General features: G+C 36.2%; 1 protein-coding gene across 2 annotated transcripts in view; it reads left to right on the plus strand.

The window, feature by feature from the left end:
- Positions 1 to 15,659, plus strand: part of FGF10 (fibroblast growth factor 10) — a 61,827-nt gene extending 46,168 nt beyond the window's left edge. For both annotated transcript variants that reach the window (XM_010395243.3, XM_010395242.4), the window contains exons 3-4: positions 9,722 to 9,825; positions 13,138 to 15,659. In XM_010395243.3, the coding sequence (XP_010393545.1) occupies positions 9,722 to 9,825; positions 13,138 to 13,335 (302 nt within the window). In that variant the 3' untranslated portion in view covers positions 13,336 to 15,659. The remainder of the gene's footprint in view (positions 1 to 9,721; positions 9,826 to 13,137) is intronic.
- The last annotated feature ends 1,258 nt before the right edge of the window (positions 15,660 to 16,917 follow it).

Below are 16,917 nucleotides of genomic sequence, written 5' to 3' on the forward strand. Positions count from 1 at the left end.
ATGCACAAGCAATGAGACATTGTAGATAGTTTTACATTTAATGCCTGTGCAGAGGCTGTACAAGAAGTGTGCTCACCATTGACCTGACATTCTCAGGTGTTTCTGTACCCACATGCAAAATCCCTCTGTATGGCAGCTCTGTTCTTCAGCTGCTTATCTCTGTCGCTGTCTGCAGGTCTACACTATCAAATAACATATTTCCCTAGATGACTATTGGATCTAGCACTCCTGTTTTACACTGCACATGTTAGTTCACACTTAGCTTTATTTGACATGAACTATTTTCTTCTGGGATCAACTTCCATAAAATTTTCAAGATAATTCACTGCAGGGACCATACAGACAAGCCAGTCTTAGTTCCTTTGGTTTTTAACAGTTTGATGCCAGGCATCAGATGCAGCATCTACATGACCTTGCCATCAGACTACGCAAACAGCAAACTGATGGGCTACCACACAATCTTCACAATATGTCAGACACTCAGAACAGGAAATCCACAGATGTGTCTGACCTCTGGGTAAAGTCTCTAGAGGAAGGAAGGAGGAAGATTGAACCAAGCCCTCTCAGGAGCACACCAGACCAACCCTAGAAGGTGTGAATATGCTTGTCAGGCAGTTTCCACCAAGTGGCCTCAGGACAGGTTCTCTTTGTAGTGTTAGACAGTGGTATAAGCAAAGGTATCTCTGAACCTGACACAGAAGTATGTAGAGAAGACGGAACATTCTTTGCCTGCCTTCTACACATTTCCTGACATGGATTCTGCATGACAGCAGAAATCACACTCACTGTCATCTGAGTGGTTGATTGGCGTTGGTTGGCTGAGCATGATTTGTGCTGTTAAATTACAGAATGTTGAGCAGAAAAGCTGGAAATAATGTATCAAACCTTCTGGATTGTGTTTTAAGTGTCTCAAGCATAGTTTTGTGAGTACTTGTGCAAGACACACAGTTCAAGGAAAAGGAACCCCAAAAAGGTTTTAGCAGTCCAGGCTAGGGAACCATAGTTCTTAAAAAACGACAAGACTTGAGTTGCAAGCACGTGCAAATAGATCACATAATCCTGTGTGCAAAACGCGCTTGTTAGCTGCTATCTGAGGATGTCAGCAGGGAAGATGGAAACAATATAGAAGGAGACTTGAAGATAATGAAAGCAGAAGGGTGTGAAGTGATTGTGCTCTTCAGATCAGCCTTTTAAGTTTCTGTGCAAGATTGACGATTTTGTCATCCTGCTTTTTTATGAGGTGTTGAATGAATGCTTAAGAAACAGCACTTATCAGTGCTCATCAAAGTTTAAAAAGAACTGTTTGTACTAGCAGTCTGAAGATACCAGGTCTAACAAGGTTAGAGACGATCAAGTATTAAAGATGAAAACACTGTGAAAGACATATATCAGGTGCTTGCAGTGTAGCAGGCCATAGTTTACACGTGTAAACGTGTAGAGTACAGACCTTGTTACATGCTTTTACTGCGTACCTTTGATGAAGAAAAAAATGCACAGAATAGGTAAGACAAAGTATAAATCTAGCATTAAAAAATAGAGAAGCGGGTCACATAGCATTGTAAGAAGAATAATAGAGTTATTGAATGGTGTCTTTTTGATTGGTCATCTTTTAGGATTAATTAAGTACACAAAATTACTTATGTCAGAGAAAGCAAAACAATTAATGGATAAAGCAGTGAACTGGTGATCACAGGTCACTGAGTTCTTTTCAGCTGCTAAACTGCTGGCCTTAGTATCTTCTCACATAATAACAACTTGCAATTAATTTCTCTTTCTTTTCTCCAAGGCTGTCGAATAACAAGTGTTATAACAATTGTCTCTTTCAATAAATATTTTGTCTGAAAAAGTTTAGACAGTAGTTTGTTTGCAAAGTATCCACCAGGTTATGAGCTACTCAAAACCACCCATCAAATCATATACAACATTGTCCTAAGCTATATAAGTATTAAGGTCAGAGGCCTGCCTTTTATTTGATCATATCCAGGCTGGTTAAGAAAAAAATTTCTCGAGAAAAAAAGCTACAAGGGACAAAAAAAGATAGGAATTTTAAGGAATTTTTAGATATAATGAAATACTGTTTGTATTCATTTTCTTAATATTGATTACCTGTACCATACAGCTGCCCTAATCTACACTTCTCAGATGTTCATTCTGTTCCCAGAGTCCTTATAAAGTTTTCCTGCAAAAGTGATTATTATAACCAAGTAACATTAGGAATATTTGTGGCATTGCAGAAGAAAACTGCTGAAAGTGTTGATGAGTAACTACCACCAAATATAATTATGTGAAAAAGAATGATCATTATAGCTGTCCAGGGGTAATCTTTCATTATAAACATGTGGATCCCATATTTTAAAATACCATGGATTCCTTTTTCCTGTGTGAGGCAAAGACAGACATAAACCATTAGAACCAACAACTAATTGATGTTGTGGATTAGTGTGTTTGGCAACATTCTGATTTGCAGGGAAAACACTAAAACATGCTTTTTTTCCCAGAGAAACATAGCAGTAGAAGAGTACTACTAGAAACTGTTCTTAGTCGTGGTATTTTAAAGAGGAGCCTGTAGAATTTTGTGATTTTTTCTATTTTACCCCATCACTAGGTCATGATGTCCATAGAGATTCAGGAGAGGATCCTACCTGCCACAGGTAGTGCAATGCACACTACCAAGCTTTGTGACCGTTATGCAAGTAGTTATGCTTCTGTCTCCTACTTTCCACAAGAAGATAAGTGTTTGAGATGAGGAGATCACAGACTATATTTTTCCAGTCCTATTTTCTTTCACAAAGGGAAGTCAGGATCCATCATAAGGACAAATGAGGTCCAAAATGAAGCAAAACTGATGAAAGAGAACTGTTGTCCCACTTAGCTGTTTTTCTAGCAGCCTTAGCTAGAACAACAGCCACAGTATGTGTCAGACAGTCTCAGTAGCAGACAACAAATTTGCTTTATCCAAATGGATAAAGATTGTTGGTAGACACATTGCAGAGGACATCTGCAGCACAACAAGTTTCCTGTCCCATGACATCTATATAATGCCTCATAGGAGTTTTTTTCATCTGTTTGTGCATACTCTGACCACTTTAGCACCAAGGCTCACTCCCATCTGCTTATACTTGTCAGTGTCTAAATAGTGATTGGCTCCATTTAATTGTCATTTGCGCCCCATTTGCAAATATGTGTATTGGATCTGCTACCTAATTGGTGCCCATTAGTTCCTTTGCCATTACATTCCACCCAGCTAGAAGCTCCTCCCTTCCCCAGGAGTATACAGATACTTCTGTCAGTTGCCATGCATTTGGACTGTTTCTTCTGCAGTGCAGCTATGTGTTATCCCTCCCTAATCTGTTAGGATGGATGTTGAATGGAATAGCCTTACCTCTATTCAGTTTCTTCCAGTTAAAGTTATTCACTTCGAATCTTATACAAGTGGTGAAATGCAAGAGGTGAATATAATAATCATTAATGTGAAAGATAACTTGGGATTTCACGCAGGTTGAAATAGGCAGGTCCACACAGCCCTTGGAAAATTTACTGTGCTGTACTACTCACTTATGAGCTTTCCATTCTCCTGCATGTTTCTGTAGAGACATGGAAATTTAAGATTTGGCAGAAATCCTGAGTTCCTGGTCCTGTCTACAAAATGGAAACATACATGGACTGCCAAGTTTCGATTAGGATTTGGATTAGGATCCAAGTTTCCTTATAAACACATGAAGTAATCATTCCGCTCAAGTCAGTACCCATCAGGCCTTAGTTAGAACATTGGTCCAGTCTTGGGCACCTCACTTCAAAAAAATTAGCCAAATGGAAAGAGACCAAAAGGAGAGCGATAGGAGGTCTAGAAAATATATACTACTAAAACTGACTGAAAAAACTTGGGTTGTTTAGTCCTTAGGGGTTTAGGTTGATTTGTTTTCTATTGAGTTATTTCCAAGCCAGATCGTTCCAATGATTTTGTTTATAGTGCTGTTCCACAAGCAGTTACATTTGAAGGGTTGGTGAACTTCAGCACAGAGGCAGGAAAAAGTATCAGGGGGAAGGGAGGGCTGAAACTCCTTAAGCCATCTTTGTCAAGAGATCTAATCAGATAACTACAACCCTGCATCTAATCATATGTACTATACTGTGGTGGTGGTTTGTTTTCTACTTTTTCTCTTGGCATCACTACTCTTCCTTGGTTAGTAGGACCTGTCACTTACAGCTCCTCTGTCCCAAAACCAGATTAGATAATGTATTCCTATGCTCTCTGTGTCTAATCTAAAAGTTACCAAATGTTGCAGTGTTGGGGTCAAGCAGGCTGAGATGCTCAGACACCAGCACTTTCCATCAAAATTCACGCCGCTGTTTTTATGTCTTCCCATCTTGGCTCGAAACACACAGTTCAAGAAATCTGAGCTCTGATTAACAGAACTAGGTACAGTTGGCTCTACGTGTAGCCATCCCATCTCAACAAGAACGAAATTCATCTGAAGGAAGCAAACATGTTTATATTCCCTAGCACTTCGGCTAAATCTGATTACATGCTTGTGTGTTAGTGATGAAAGTGTCCTTGAGGGAACATCTGAACTCGTCATAACTGACAACATAGATGTGTCCTCAAAGTCACTTCCAGCATTTCCTTTGCTTCAGTTTAACCCATCTAGCTTTGGAAACTTAATAGAGGGAGTGGCGGTGTTTAGAACTGTCCTTTGAAGTTGCCTGTCTTCACTGACAAGAGGGAAAAATGTAGGCTGACTGTGATCTTGAACTAATTGTTTCTGTTACATGTCGGGATGTATACTAGCTAAATTGATTCCTGCCAGTTTTGTAGCTAAACCTAAACTCCCCCTTTGCTAACCAGCAGCTCTCACTATTGATCACTAAGAGGTTCTCTCTCATCCCAGGTGCCCGACTGCTGTCACCCTTCCATTTGCTTGGTCTACATAGAACCATCAGTGGAGTTTTCTGTGCTCTGCTCTGAAATTAAAGCCATAAAAGCAGTAGAAGATGAAAAGGGAATTGGTACAGACTCTGCAGATCTGAGAATGGGCTCTAACCATTAGTGTTTTATGTGATTTTTATGTACTGTGGAGATTTTTACATCTTATGCTGATACTATGCTGATGTAAGAAGGCTCAGAGGTTTGGTTACCATAATCTTTCAGAAGTTTGGAGACATATCTCAGGCTTATCCAAATGCATTCTATGTGGGAACTGGACAAGAAAGTTCATGGGACATGAATATTTTGGCTATAGTTGATCTAAATATGACATATTAGCAGATAGCTTTGTAGTCTTTCAGTGCATTAACTTCTGATTTAGAGTAGGAACTATGGCAGTCTCGAAAATATTAAGCATTAGTAAAAACCACAGAACTAGTTTTAATTCCAATAAAGTTTTATTTTTAAGTCAAAGCTTAGGTTATGGTTCACATTGGTTATTATTTGAGATTTCTGCCCATAATTGTGGCATTGTGGGTTGTGAGGTTTGGATCTTAGGCTTCCTTTCAAAGTCAAGCACAGAGTCTGTAAGACTGCCTTTTAGTGGAACTACTTTGGTTCACTGAAAAAGCTTTCAAAGGCAAGACTTGCTTGCCATCTTCAGTTTCCTAGGTTTGTTTTATCTATTAATCCATCATCTTCCTTTTTCTGTTATCACTAAATACAGATAAAATATAGGAATATCAGTATAACTTGTCATTTCGGTATATTTTCAACTTGCTTTGCACAGGTGTAATTGTTGAAACAGAGTGGAAACAGAGGCAGTGGCCTCAACACCTTAGCACTTCACTCTTCCATGACTACATCCAACGAATCTATTTGCTTCAAAACACCATTTTTCAAGCCACCTTCTAAGAACAGGTCTTTGAACTACCATGTCTTCAATGTTACGCCTGAACACCAATTTGTTTTGACTCAAGCCAGTGGCAGTCAAAGGTACTCCTTCAGAGAAACTCCCAGTAGGGCACAAAAGCCAAAGTTTTGAAAAGTCATTTTAGTCTCACCTGCAGTGGCACCAAGCCCTGTCTTGTCCAGTTACCTACCAAGAGCTGCAGCTTCCTCCATGAGCCCAGCAGCTTCTTGTCGCCATTTGGGAAACCAAAAACTTTCAGAAGCTGTCAGTCATTATCACTTTCTATCCAGCTGAACTCACTCTTCATCTGCAATATTTTTGCAAACAGAAGAAAACACAAAGGCAGGAGGGACTATTTGTGGATTGTTGCATATACAAGATAATCTCTGAAATGTGTAGGAAGATGCAAGGTGGTCCCGTCCTTCTATGTTGAGAGGACTGCAACTAGTGTTGGAGATGTTTTAAATGTGTTTATAAGAACTGCTTAAACAAATGACACAACTACAGAAAAATGATCACTGCCTCACACTGCAAAGAAGTTGAACTTGGTCCCAGAATCAAGTGTTTCTTGTTGCAGAGTATGTTTGCATCCATTGCACTACTGCCTTGACAATAGATCTGATATTCTGTCAAATTGTCTTTCCTAAGAATTTCTTGACATAATTTCACCCAGTTTCTAGGATATTTTTTAATTTTTTGGCTTCATATTATCAGCCTTTTTAAAAATATAGGATATTTTTGATTAATATGCCTAATCATGTAAGTGCAATTTTCACTTGTATTTTTTACAGGCCCTCTGTGCAAAGCAAGAAGACAAACAGGTTTCTGTTGCCTCGTAATATGTATAATGATCACTTTTATAAACTATTAAAATACAGTTTATTTAAGTTAAATACGTTTGGGTTCTATTGGGAATATGTTTAAAGCCTTCAGGACCTGTAAAGAGAGCACATGCATAGCTACAGGGCACATCTCAAGTTGATATTTGAAATCTTTCTAATTATAAAGATTTGGAAATGGTTTGGATATTGAAAGCTATACTTTTACAGTGGATGTGGTCAATGGGGATTAGTTGTAATTGCTGGAGTTTACAGAGTTATGGCTGTAAAATAATAATGTGCTATCTGGTTTAAAACCATAATAGAGGCTAGAGAGTTTGGTTTTTTGTAATTAATTTGTTTTCATTTCCAAGTTCCTAAGAAGCATGAAACCAGGATGAATAACTCCTAAGACTTTTACCCCAATAACAATAATCTTTTTGTGCTGCTTTTTATCAAGAATACTTACAAGTTACATTATATCATAGAAATTATTTGCACATCTTCTTAGAGTGAAGTCTTAAGGTATGGAGATACCTAAGCTCAAGCAACGGTATAAAATCAGATACAAGAAGCATGCAAGGAAGCATGTTGAAATGCCTTTTTTGTTTCAGTCTTAGAGAAGAAAAAAGAGCTCCAAAGAAAAGTTAACAATGATGGGAATAGAATTAGAAATTCAAAAAAAAAAAAAAGGGAAGGGAAAAGGGGAAAACACTGTAGTTTTAAGCTTCATATTGTATGTTTCAATTTCCTTTTTTAATATATTCCTGCTGAATTTAATAGTGCTTCAAGAATAATCAAATGTGTATTTTTGCCCTTACATCAAAAGCATTTTGCTTATTTTTATTCAAATTCAATTGTTTCAAAGTTCTAGAAAGTTCCTAGGTCTTATTGCAGATTCATATCAGATGAGTAGATGTTCTCCTGCTGACCTTTGAAATTTGTCTACATCACTGAAACCAATGAAAGATTCCTATTGCCTTCAAAAGACTTCTATCAAATTAGAGCTTCTCCTGGGAAAATCTATAAATAATGCTGAATAATTTTCAATCTAGACAGAAATCTAGATTATAACTGTGCTTGTAACTAGCAGGTAACTCCAGTGAAGTCTTGGGGGAGTACAGAAAGTCACAAAATATCAAATTAGGTCCCTATTACCCACGGGTTAACAAATCATGATTAAATTCATTTGAAAGAAAAACATCCATTAAAATTTCCACTTGCCCCAAAAGAAGTACTGTGGAGGATAGAATATGAAAAATTCTCAATGAAAATTACGCATTTTTCAACTTTCAAGTACACAGAACACACTCAGTGAGAATAACTCCAGGATCATTGGTGATGATAATATCAACCTGATTTGGAAGCATTCTGCTATATTTGGCTACAACTAAATAGCTTAACTAGGTATAATCAAGCTAGTTGTGGAAGATACAATGTAAATGTAGTAACATTTCTCTTCATGACCTCCTTACAGTTGCTCCAACAGGAATATAATGGATTGTGAGATTGCAAACAAACTTTACTAGAAAAACCAGACTATATTTTCATTAATTTTAGGAATACTTGTGTTACTTTTATTTAAATATTTTACTGAAAAGCAGTGATGTCCATCATTCAAGTGAAAGACACTTAAAATTGGTTAATTATGTAAAAGTTTCTTATTTAAGCAGTGTTTTCCTTCAGCTGTTAGTGAAATAGTTAATTGAAATAATCTAATATGTTATTGTTTCAAGGATTGTATGGCAAGATCTATATCAGTTTAGTGCCTTTCAACATAAAAATTATAATAGCATGTGTTATGCCAGTATTATTTTTGTTTCTTTGTTTGTGGTGTGGTTTGGTTTGGTTTGGTTTTTTGTCTTGTTACTGCTGTTAGAAATGGACCCAGACAGTTCAGGCTACTGCAATGCAATTCTGTAGAAAGAATTAACTGAATTCTTCTCATCACTTTTTGGCACGGAAAATACAAAAAAAATGTGTCACTCATGGCGTTGTAGCACTTGCCCTCTAATAGTTTGCCATCCACAAGTTAGTCCACTTAACTCTGATTTTGAGCACAATTATTTTAGCAGATGTCACTTGGGAGAGCTGCTCAGTTCTCTATAACAATGCTCTCTCAGAAGATCAAGAAGGCAACTTTGGCTTTTCTTTGCTGTGAAAATGAGCAACATTTTAAGAATAATATAAAGATAACAGACCTTGGCAGGTATGGACTCACTGATATTCCTCTATCAATGGCATGACCCTGGTATATGTAAGCTATCACAACCTAAATAAGGAGGGCAGTTTTGCTACACCCTTCATGTACCACACTGAGTTAGCTGGGCTATTGATCCAACTGTTATTACATAAATGTCAGGAGAACAGGAGAAATGTTGGAGCCAGGTATGCGGTCTCCTGCTCCCAAATCAGTATGCTCCTGGGCAGAAAACAGAGATGAAAAGATGTATTTCCCATTACTGGTCCCTTGAACCATCCAGTGTCCCAGGAAGAATCTGTTTTAAAGGTGGAAGAAAAATCATATTTATTACAAACAGAGGAAAATGTTTCTGGTATCTGGAAGACAAAGATAGTGTGGCCATTACTGTTGGTCTTATTATTTCCCACATTGTCAACACACTTGACAAAAGTGAATTTATCAGCTGAGTGCAACCAAGATATTTAGTTTCTCTAAATGTCCTAGAAGGAATAAATTGTGTACCAAAGGTTTTGAAGATTGGGGGAAATCTAATATTCTATTGACATATGCTATGTATTTAATTTGATGCTGTGGTTTCAATGTCTTTTCTGATAAATTTTAGTAAAATCTGTGCTAAGAAGAATGGAGTTGTTTCAGTATCTATGGGGTTTAAAATGCAGGGTTAGCAAAAGAAACATGTTAATTGAAAAAATATTTGTGTATATTCTTGCAGTGCTTTAAAGAATACTTTTGCTGAAATTTTTGGTCAGTTGGTGCTAAATATTACAAGTTTAATTAATTTAATTTTTACAGGTTTATTATCTTTTCCACAGTGAGAAAATCCTGTAACAAAGTGATTAAATAGCTCAATTTTTATTTTTTAGGCATATTGGAGATAACATCTGTAGAAATTGGTGTTGTGGCAGTTAAGTCTGTTAAGAGCAACTACTATTTAGCCATGAACAAAAAAGGAAAAGTCTACGGCTCTGTAAGTACCTTTTTACATTCCAAATGGATTTCAGTAGTCAGCACAGTTCCCTGTCTTGCCTATTGAAAACACTGCTTGTCTGTGTATTGCTACTAATTAGAGATGAAATGAGCTGTTCATCAAAATTTCATCCTCTGATAAACCAGGATCACCCCACTGCACAAGCTTCCTGTTGCTTGCTAAGCTCATGTCAAACCAACACAGCTGCTGGGATTTAGCATGTTTACTGCCTCAGTCACACCGCTTATTAAGGAGTGTTCAGTAGAGAGGGTCCTACAAAATGTAATGTTTAAGGCTTGTTTTCCCTGTTTTTTCTACAGTGCAGTCACACTGAGCAGTAATTCAAGGGTGGGGGGAAGGGGGATAAAGTGTACCTGAAATCACAGAAACTTGAGCTGATGGAGTAAACACTCCAAGTCATTAGATTAAAACCTTGAAGAAGATTCCTAGAGTAGAAGGTTTTAAATTGACTATATTGATAAATGAGTAAGATTATGGACAGTACAGAGAGACATGACCTTAAATATCAGTGGATAAGCTTTGTCTGAGCAGAATTCAGGTAACATTTGAAAGTTGTCCATATATACTTTATTAGTATTTGTGTAAGTTTGAGGTTATTGATACTTTCAGGGGGAAAAACAATCCAAACACCAAAACACAAAGGTAATCAACCAAACAAAAACAAAGCAACCTGAGAAAACTCAGTAACTATCCAAATATTTTTAATGAAAAGCAATATGATGTATAAATCCTTAAACTAAACTCAAATATATCCTCACACATTCCCATGATTACACAACCACCAGATTGTTCTGGTATTACATCTGGTTGGGTTTGCAATTTTGCAATATTGTGCCTGTTCCTGGAAAGGTTATGAACCAATCTGCAGGTTGCTTAATGTTCATATCATCCATATGTTTTATACAAAATGTTGCAGGTAGGAACTGGGTTTATTGTTAAGCAATGTAGCTAGGCCTCCTATTTCTGCTGAAAACAATGAAGTTATGATAATCTCAAGTGAGACTCAGGGGCTTCCAGTCATTTGGCCCTCTTTTTTAAGGAAACACTTCTACAGGGTATGTTTAGTTCATACAAACTATGTAAATGGTCCTCCCCCATCTGCACTATGGCTAGTCACTCCTGGTTCAACAACATAATTCTGATTTTCTAAACTCTGTGACAGTGTCAAAGAATCACATTAAGGAAACACCAGAACAAAGAAATTTTTCTTAAACTCCTGTAAATGTAGATTTTAATTTTTAGATTTACACTGGTCAAAAATACAGGATGATCAGTGCTTACTGAGAGATAAAACTGTGTACGGTTACTCAGTACAGTCATTGGTCATGGGTGTGCTTCTGTTCATAGGTGAAGGTTTTAACATAAATCACCATCTTCAATTCACACATCTCAGTTTACAGTGTGCATCATTTGTGATTGTCCATCCCAAAACCCAAGACAGGATTTCCTATCCAAGTTGTTGCCTTGGCTGGTGTGGTGAGAGTCTATCCCAAAACTATACATGTACAAAAGATGTCAAAGCAGCTTTCATGTACCATACATGGAAACTGCTGCCATAGGATTCAGTAATTCATACTGTATTAGAAATAGTGTTGACAGGAAGATATGAATGTGGGAAACCTTTTTTTTAATTCCAGCTGAGATAATTTTTCAATATTCACATCATAAAATCACAACATAATGATTTATCAAAACCTATTCCATAATACTTTAGCGATTTCAAGAATGCTTCTGTTATTATTTTTCCCATAATCCCAGGATTTGCAGTTAGCCTCATATTACTACAGTGTGGCAGCTTGCAGATGGATATGAATACCAGAACCAATATAAATTGTAAAAACACCCTTGAGCACGTGCACAATAGACACTGGTGCAGGCTTATGCTGAAATTTGTTTGAAATGAGCAAAGCAGTCCTGTGTAGCATTCAGACCCCTGCCAGTAAGACTTCTTAAGCACATCACAACATCATCTTTTCTCTATTATCTAAGAATAGAAGTAAAAGTTGGATTTGAGAACAATTCCGCATCTGGGAAAACAAGTAAAGCCACTTCTATGTTAATCAAATACCTTTCCATTTGACTGATTTCAGTTAAAATGAGGGAAAGAAGACTCACTATTAGGTTTCTTTAACAAAATAAACTTCTTTAATCTACTTTAACAAATTGGCAGATAGGAGAAGTTACTGTGGTGTGTAGAACTGTGATTGATAAGCACCTGCCTTTTTAATATCCTGACGCCGGAGGTGACATATTACAGAAAATAACTGGCAAATTATCTATATATAGCTTTTTGAGGCAATGTCAATAGTGGTTTTGTAAAGAGTCTTGCCTTAATAATGTTTTCCTTACTGACCATTGTTCAAATAACTACCAATCGTAAAATCAAAGAACATTTTAATTTAGTTACATTTTAAACACTGCACTTTTAAAAGCCTTCTAAATTGAATATGAGTAGTTTGTTAAAATTGGATGGGTTTATATGTAGGAATGACTTGTTTATGAAAAGAAGTATTCTTCGCTTCAGTATAGAAAAGTGTATCTGTGTAAAAGTACATTTAACAGTATAGAAAAAAGTAGTCTCCCCTACATGCTTCCACAGGCTTGTATTTTTTATTCCTTCTAACAGCCTGATGACTGGTTCTCCTTTAAAAATAGAAAACCTTAATCTCTGGTACTGTACACAAAATTACTTCCAATGTTGTTTAGTCAATAAGATACAAGGTCATATATGATTCCTTTTTAGGCTAAGCCTCTCTTCAGGTCAGCTGAATGAATAGGCCTCACATCAATTGTGATAGCAGCATAACAGTGATTTGCACCTATCCAAAAAAAGCCCTTTTTCATGTCCCATGTGGTCTAAAGATTCTTACTTTAAATAAGAAATAGACCTATTCCACACATATTTGTTTAACATATGGTATCAATAATCTCATTCAAGATATTTAAGAGTTATATTTGTTAGAACTGAAACGTGATTAATGATTCCAAGATTGCTTCCTCATACTTTTGGGTTTATGACCAAGAATTTGATTTAGTATTGTTGCCATATTCCACACTGCTATATCTATGCATTGAATAATTAATTATATCTTTTGTTATTGCAGTTTAACTGATGTTGCTTTATATGCTGTGGACACAGTGAAACTTTCATTTAAATATACTGTAGAATCCTAAGAGTGTCACATAGAGAACACTACAAGTTTTGAAACATTTTTAAAAAGTATTTGCCTTCAGTATGCTGAAATATTATGTTTGTTCTCAATTTGTGGGGTTTTTTTCTTCTTTTAACAGAAGGAGTTTAATAGCGATTGCAAATTGAAGGAAAGAATAGAAGAAAATGGATATAACACATACGCATCCTTAAATTGGAAGCACAATGGAAGACAAATGTTTGTGGCCCTGAATGGGAGGGGAACCACAAAGAGAGGACAGAAAACAAGAAGGAAAAACACTTCAGCTCACTTTCTTCCTATGGTAGTCATGTCATAGATGAACGAACTATTTTTTTGATGCAGTTGAACCAAAGGCTGTTATGTCAAGAATACTTGGTAATTCTCTTAAAAGGTAGACTCAGAGAAGTAGCACAGACATCTGCATGTTTGAGATGAGAGCAGGGGAAGCCTTTGAAGGTTTTGTACTTATTGCTGGCACATGAAATACCTTTATTTAGTTCGTTGTTGTATCTTATAATCAAAATGCAAGCTGGATCAAAGGGGATGGAATTTATTGCCAGTGTGAATTTTTTTTTTTTTTAAGTCACTGCAGCAGACCTTGATGGACATAAGACAATCTGTTGCGTGATCTTCATGGGGAATGCTATTTATGGAATACTAACTCATATCAAAGTCCTTAATTGCTCATTCAAGCCTGATGATTCAATGAACAGTTAGACACACAAGCATTTACTGGAAGCACTTGGGTCATATGCACAAATAATGACATTTCTGGAGAAGCCTTGTGGACAAATGGATAGGATATGCAAAGTAGTGTGTAACTGTTCTAACAAAATGAATAGTATGGTTTGCTTGTATGTCCTAAATTCATTTCTTTTTATTTCTCTCTAAGTTATTTATTTAATAGGATGTTAAATATCTTTTTTATTTGAAATGTTTCCTCATTTGCTTCTTTCTTATTTTCCCTTTTTCTTAGTACTTCACACAGAGGTTGATAGATTAAAATGTCGAAACCTCAGAAGTACTCAGAGAATAGGTATTAGACAAGGCTTTAAAGGCAGAATTTAGAGTGTATAATCCATTTTTTTCCTGAACTGTCTTGCACTTAAGCAAAAGACCAAACAAGCAGTGCTTGGATTTATGGTATTGGGTATCTTTATATCGGAGAAATATTTGTACTTATCAGCACTCAAGAACAAACTTCAAGAAATACTTTGTTCAAAGGGTCTTTCTGCTATTTTGAAATTGAGAGAAGGGGCCACATCTGTACTTGGGTGCCAATGCATCTGTGTATATTCATCTGACTTTGATTTCAGTTTGGAGCTAGGATCTAACACACTGCTATCAGTGTGATATTCTGCAGCACATGTTGGGCTGGAACCCTGATGTGGACAGCCCTGTTAAAATCACTGAGATTGCAAGTGGTAAAATAAAACTCTAGTGTGTAATTCCTAAGTGTAACATTTGGCCTCTGAAAGGTAAGCAAGAAGGCAACACAGTCCTGCACTCCTTATTCAATTAATAGTCTCATTCAACCCATTTGCCATTGGTACCCAACTTGTAGAATCACAGGCATATAATGGGAGCAATATCTAAGGGCTGCAAGACAGGAGATCCAAAATCAGGCTCGTGCGTTTTTCAGAGATTATTACTCACGTGTATATTATATATGAGAGCCAACTGAAAAGCTGTGCTGGTTTTCAGCTTTAGCATGCCTTTCATAACCATCACAGTAACTGAAGGCTCAAAATACATAATATCCAGCACATTTTTATGAAGTGTTACTCGTCCCATGGCTTAACTTGAGCAACTGCAGTATAAAAAAGTTAAGCATAATATGAAGTCTGTTCAATTAAAGGTACATAAGGTTTGTTTTATATTTTGCTTTACTCAGTAATTTTAGAGAGCTCTGGATAGCTCACCAGTGTAACCATATTGAGATTCATTTTGTTAGAGCAGATAAATAGGAAACAATACATCAAACAATTTGTACCACTGTCTTCACATTGTATTCCACTAAATAAATAAGCCTTTGCAGTGTCTTTAGTAAGAAACAAAAGTAGTGTAATATTATTTTGTTCTAAATACTTTAACTGATAACTATAAGATTATATTGATGCTGCAGTTTATCTTCAATATTTCTTGTTGTGAAAAAGTTGGTTTTATTTTTATTGTTTGGAGACTGTATTTTGGTACAAAGGAGAGCCTTGCTTAATGTGTCTTTTTGAGAATGTTTAACCTCTATAAAGGCTGGTGTTGTTGGAATCTTCTATAACTTATTTAAGTCAATGTTTAACCAGCACTTCAATCTTAATCTGTTATTTAAATATTAGCTGTTTTTTAAAAAAAAGCAAAAAAAAAAAGCTTTCCAATAAAATACAGAATGGTCAGATTATATTTCCTGTCCTTACATAAAGTCAGCTGTTTTAAAACTAGGAATTCATTGAGAGACAAGATATTTTTAGTTGATAGCTGATGTATTTCATGGTACTTTATCTCCAGTTTTCTTCTTCACAAATGACATTTTTCTAGAAAGAGAAATAAGAATTTCAGATTCTAAATGTAATTGCAGCTCACAGCAAAACTTAACTACCATGATAAAAGCGAGTTTCTGTTTAAATTTGTAATCAGTAATTAAAACTGACAAGACATAATGGACCACCCATACTGAACCTTCAGTATGAGTTTGGATGAATGCAGTCTTGAATGACCACTTAAAGAACATTTAGGGTACAAATGAAATTCTCTTCTTACAGAATTACCTAGATGACTTGGTCAGGGGAGAATTATGCATAAATATTATCATAGTACTCAAAACACCATGCTGCTCAAATGACAAGATCAGGAAATATCACTTTCCCAAAGTGAGCCAGGAGCCATTTGTGACATGAGTAGTGGTTTCTGAAAACTCACCAAAATAAAAAACCCTTGAAGGAATCAATGATTCCTGTGTGTTTGGTATACTGTAACACCCACTGTAGTGGGAGCAAACTGCAGATATTAGAGTATCCCAGATCCTCAACCATAAGCTCTGTTTTCTGTCACCCTGAGCATAAGAGTCTCCTGAGTAAAAGGAAAACAGGGGGAGGGGTTTAGAAAATAAAAGGGATACCAAAATCACTGAGCAACAATGTATAGTATGTTATATTTAAATAAAAATAATAAAATGTGGGGATTAGAGAATAAAAGTATTGTCTTTGTTTTATTAACCTGAAATTGTACTGCACAATAAAAATAAAAAAGAAAAAGATCTGTTGTACTACGGGCTGTGATTTCATGCTGTATACCCCCTAAACAAATATCATTTGAACATTTCTAAGTATTTTTAATATTTTGTATGTGTGAGGCCACTGTCTCCACACTAATAACAACCAAATGCTTCAGATTCTTCCTGTATTTGAATCCATCTAGTTTTATACAGTGGAATAAAGCAATGAATTCAGAGGAAGCATGTTTGATGAAAGACTGAAGGGGTTTAGGAAGAAGAGCATGTTTTTTTAAAGTAAACTTCAGATATGGAAAAAGAGTTACATTTTGTGTAAGAGTTCATTCAAGACATTTCAGGTTATGACATTCACTATCGGTTAGCAAGCTTTAGAAGTAGGAGCACAACTTTGTAGTTCATGCCCCTCCTGAAACTGGTTGTCTTTATTCACGCAAACAGCAACAAGGAGTCGTCTTGAAACTAATGTGTGAAAACAACCCTTCTTTTGAAGTACCAAGTATCATTATTTACTCCATTAAGTTAGACTGTGGGACTGAATTAATCTCCCTGATTTCCCATTAAATTTGAGAAAGAAAAGTATAACACGTAACAAACACTTTCTGCTCCATCTAGTCAATGTGTCAATACTAATGGTATTTTTCAGAAAAAGATCCTGGACTCAAACAATTTCAG

Source organism: Corvus cornix, chromosome Z, assembly GCF_000738735.6.
Source record: "Corvus cornix cornix isolate S_Up_H32 chromosome Z, ASM73873v5, whole genome shotgun sequence".
NCBI classification, from domain to species: Eukaryota; Metazoa; Chordata; class Aves; order Passeriformes; family Corvidae; genus Corvus; species Corvus cornix.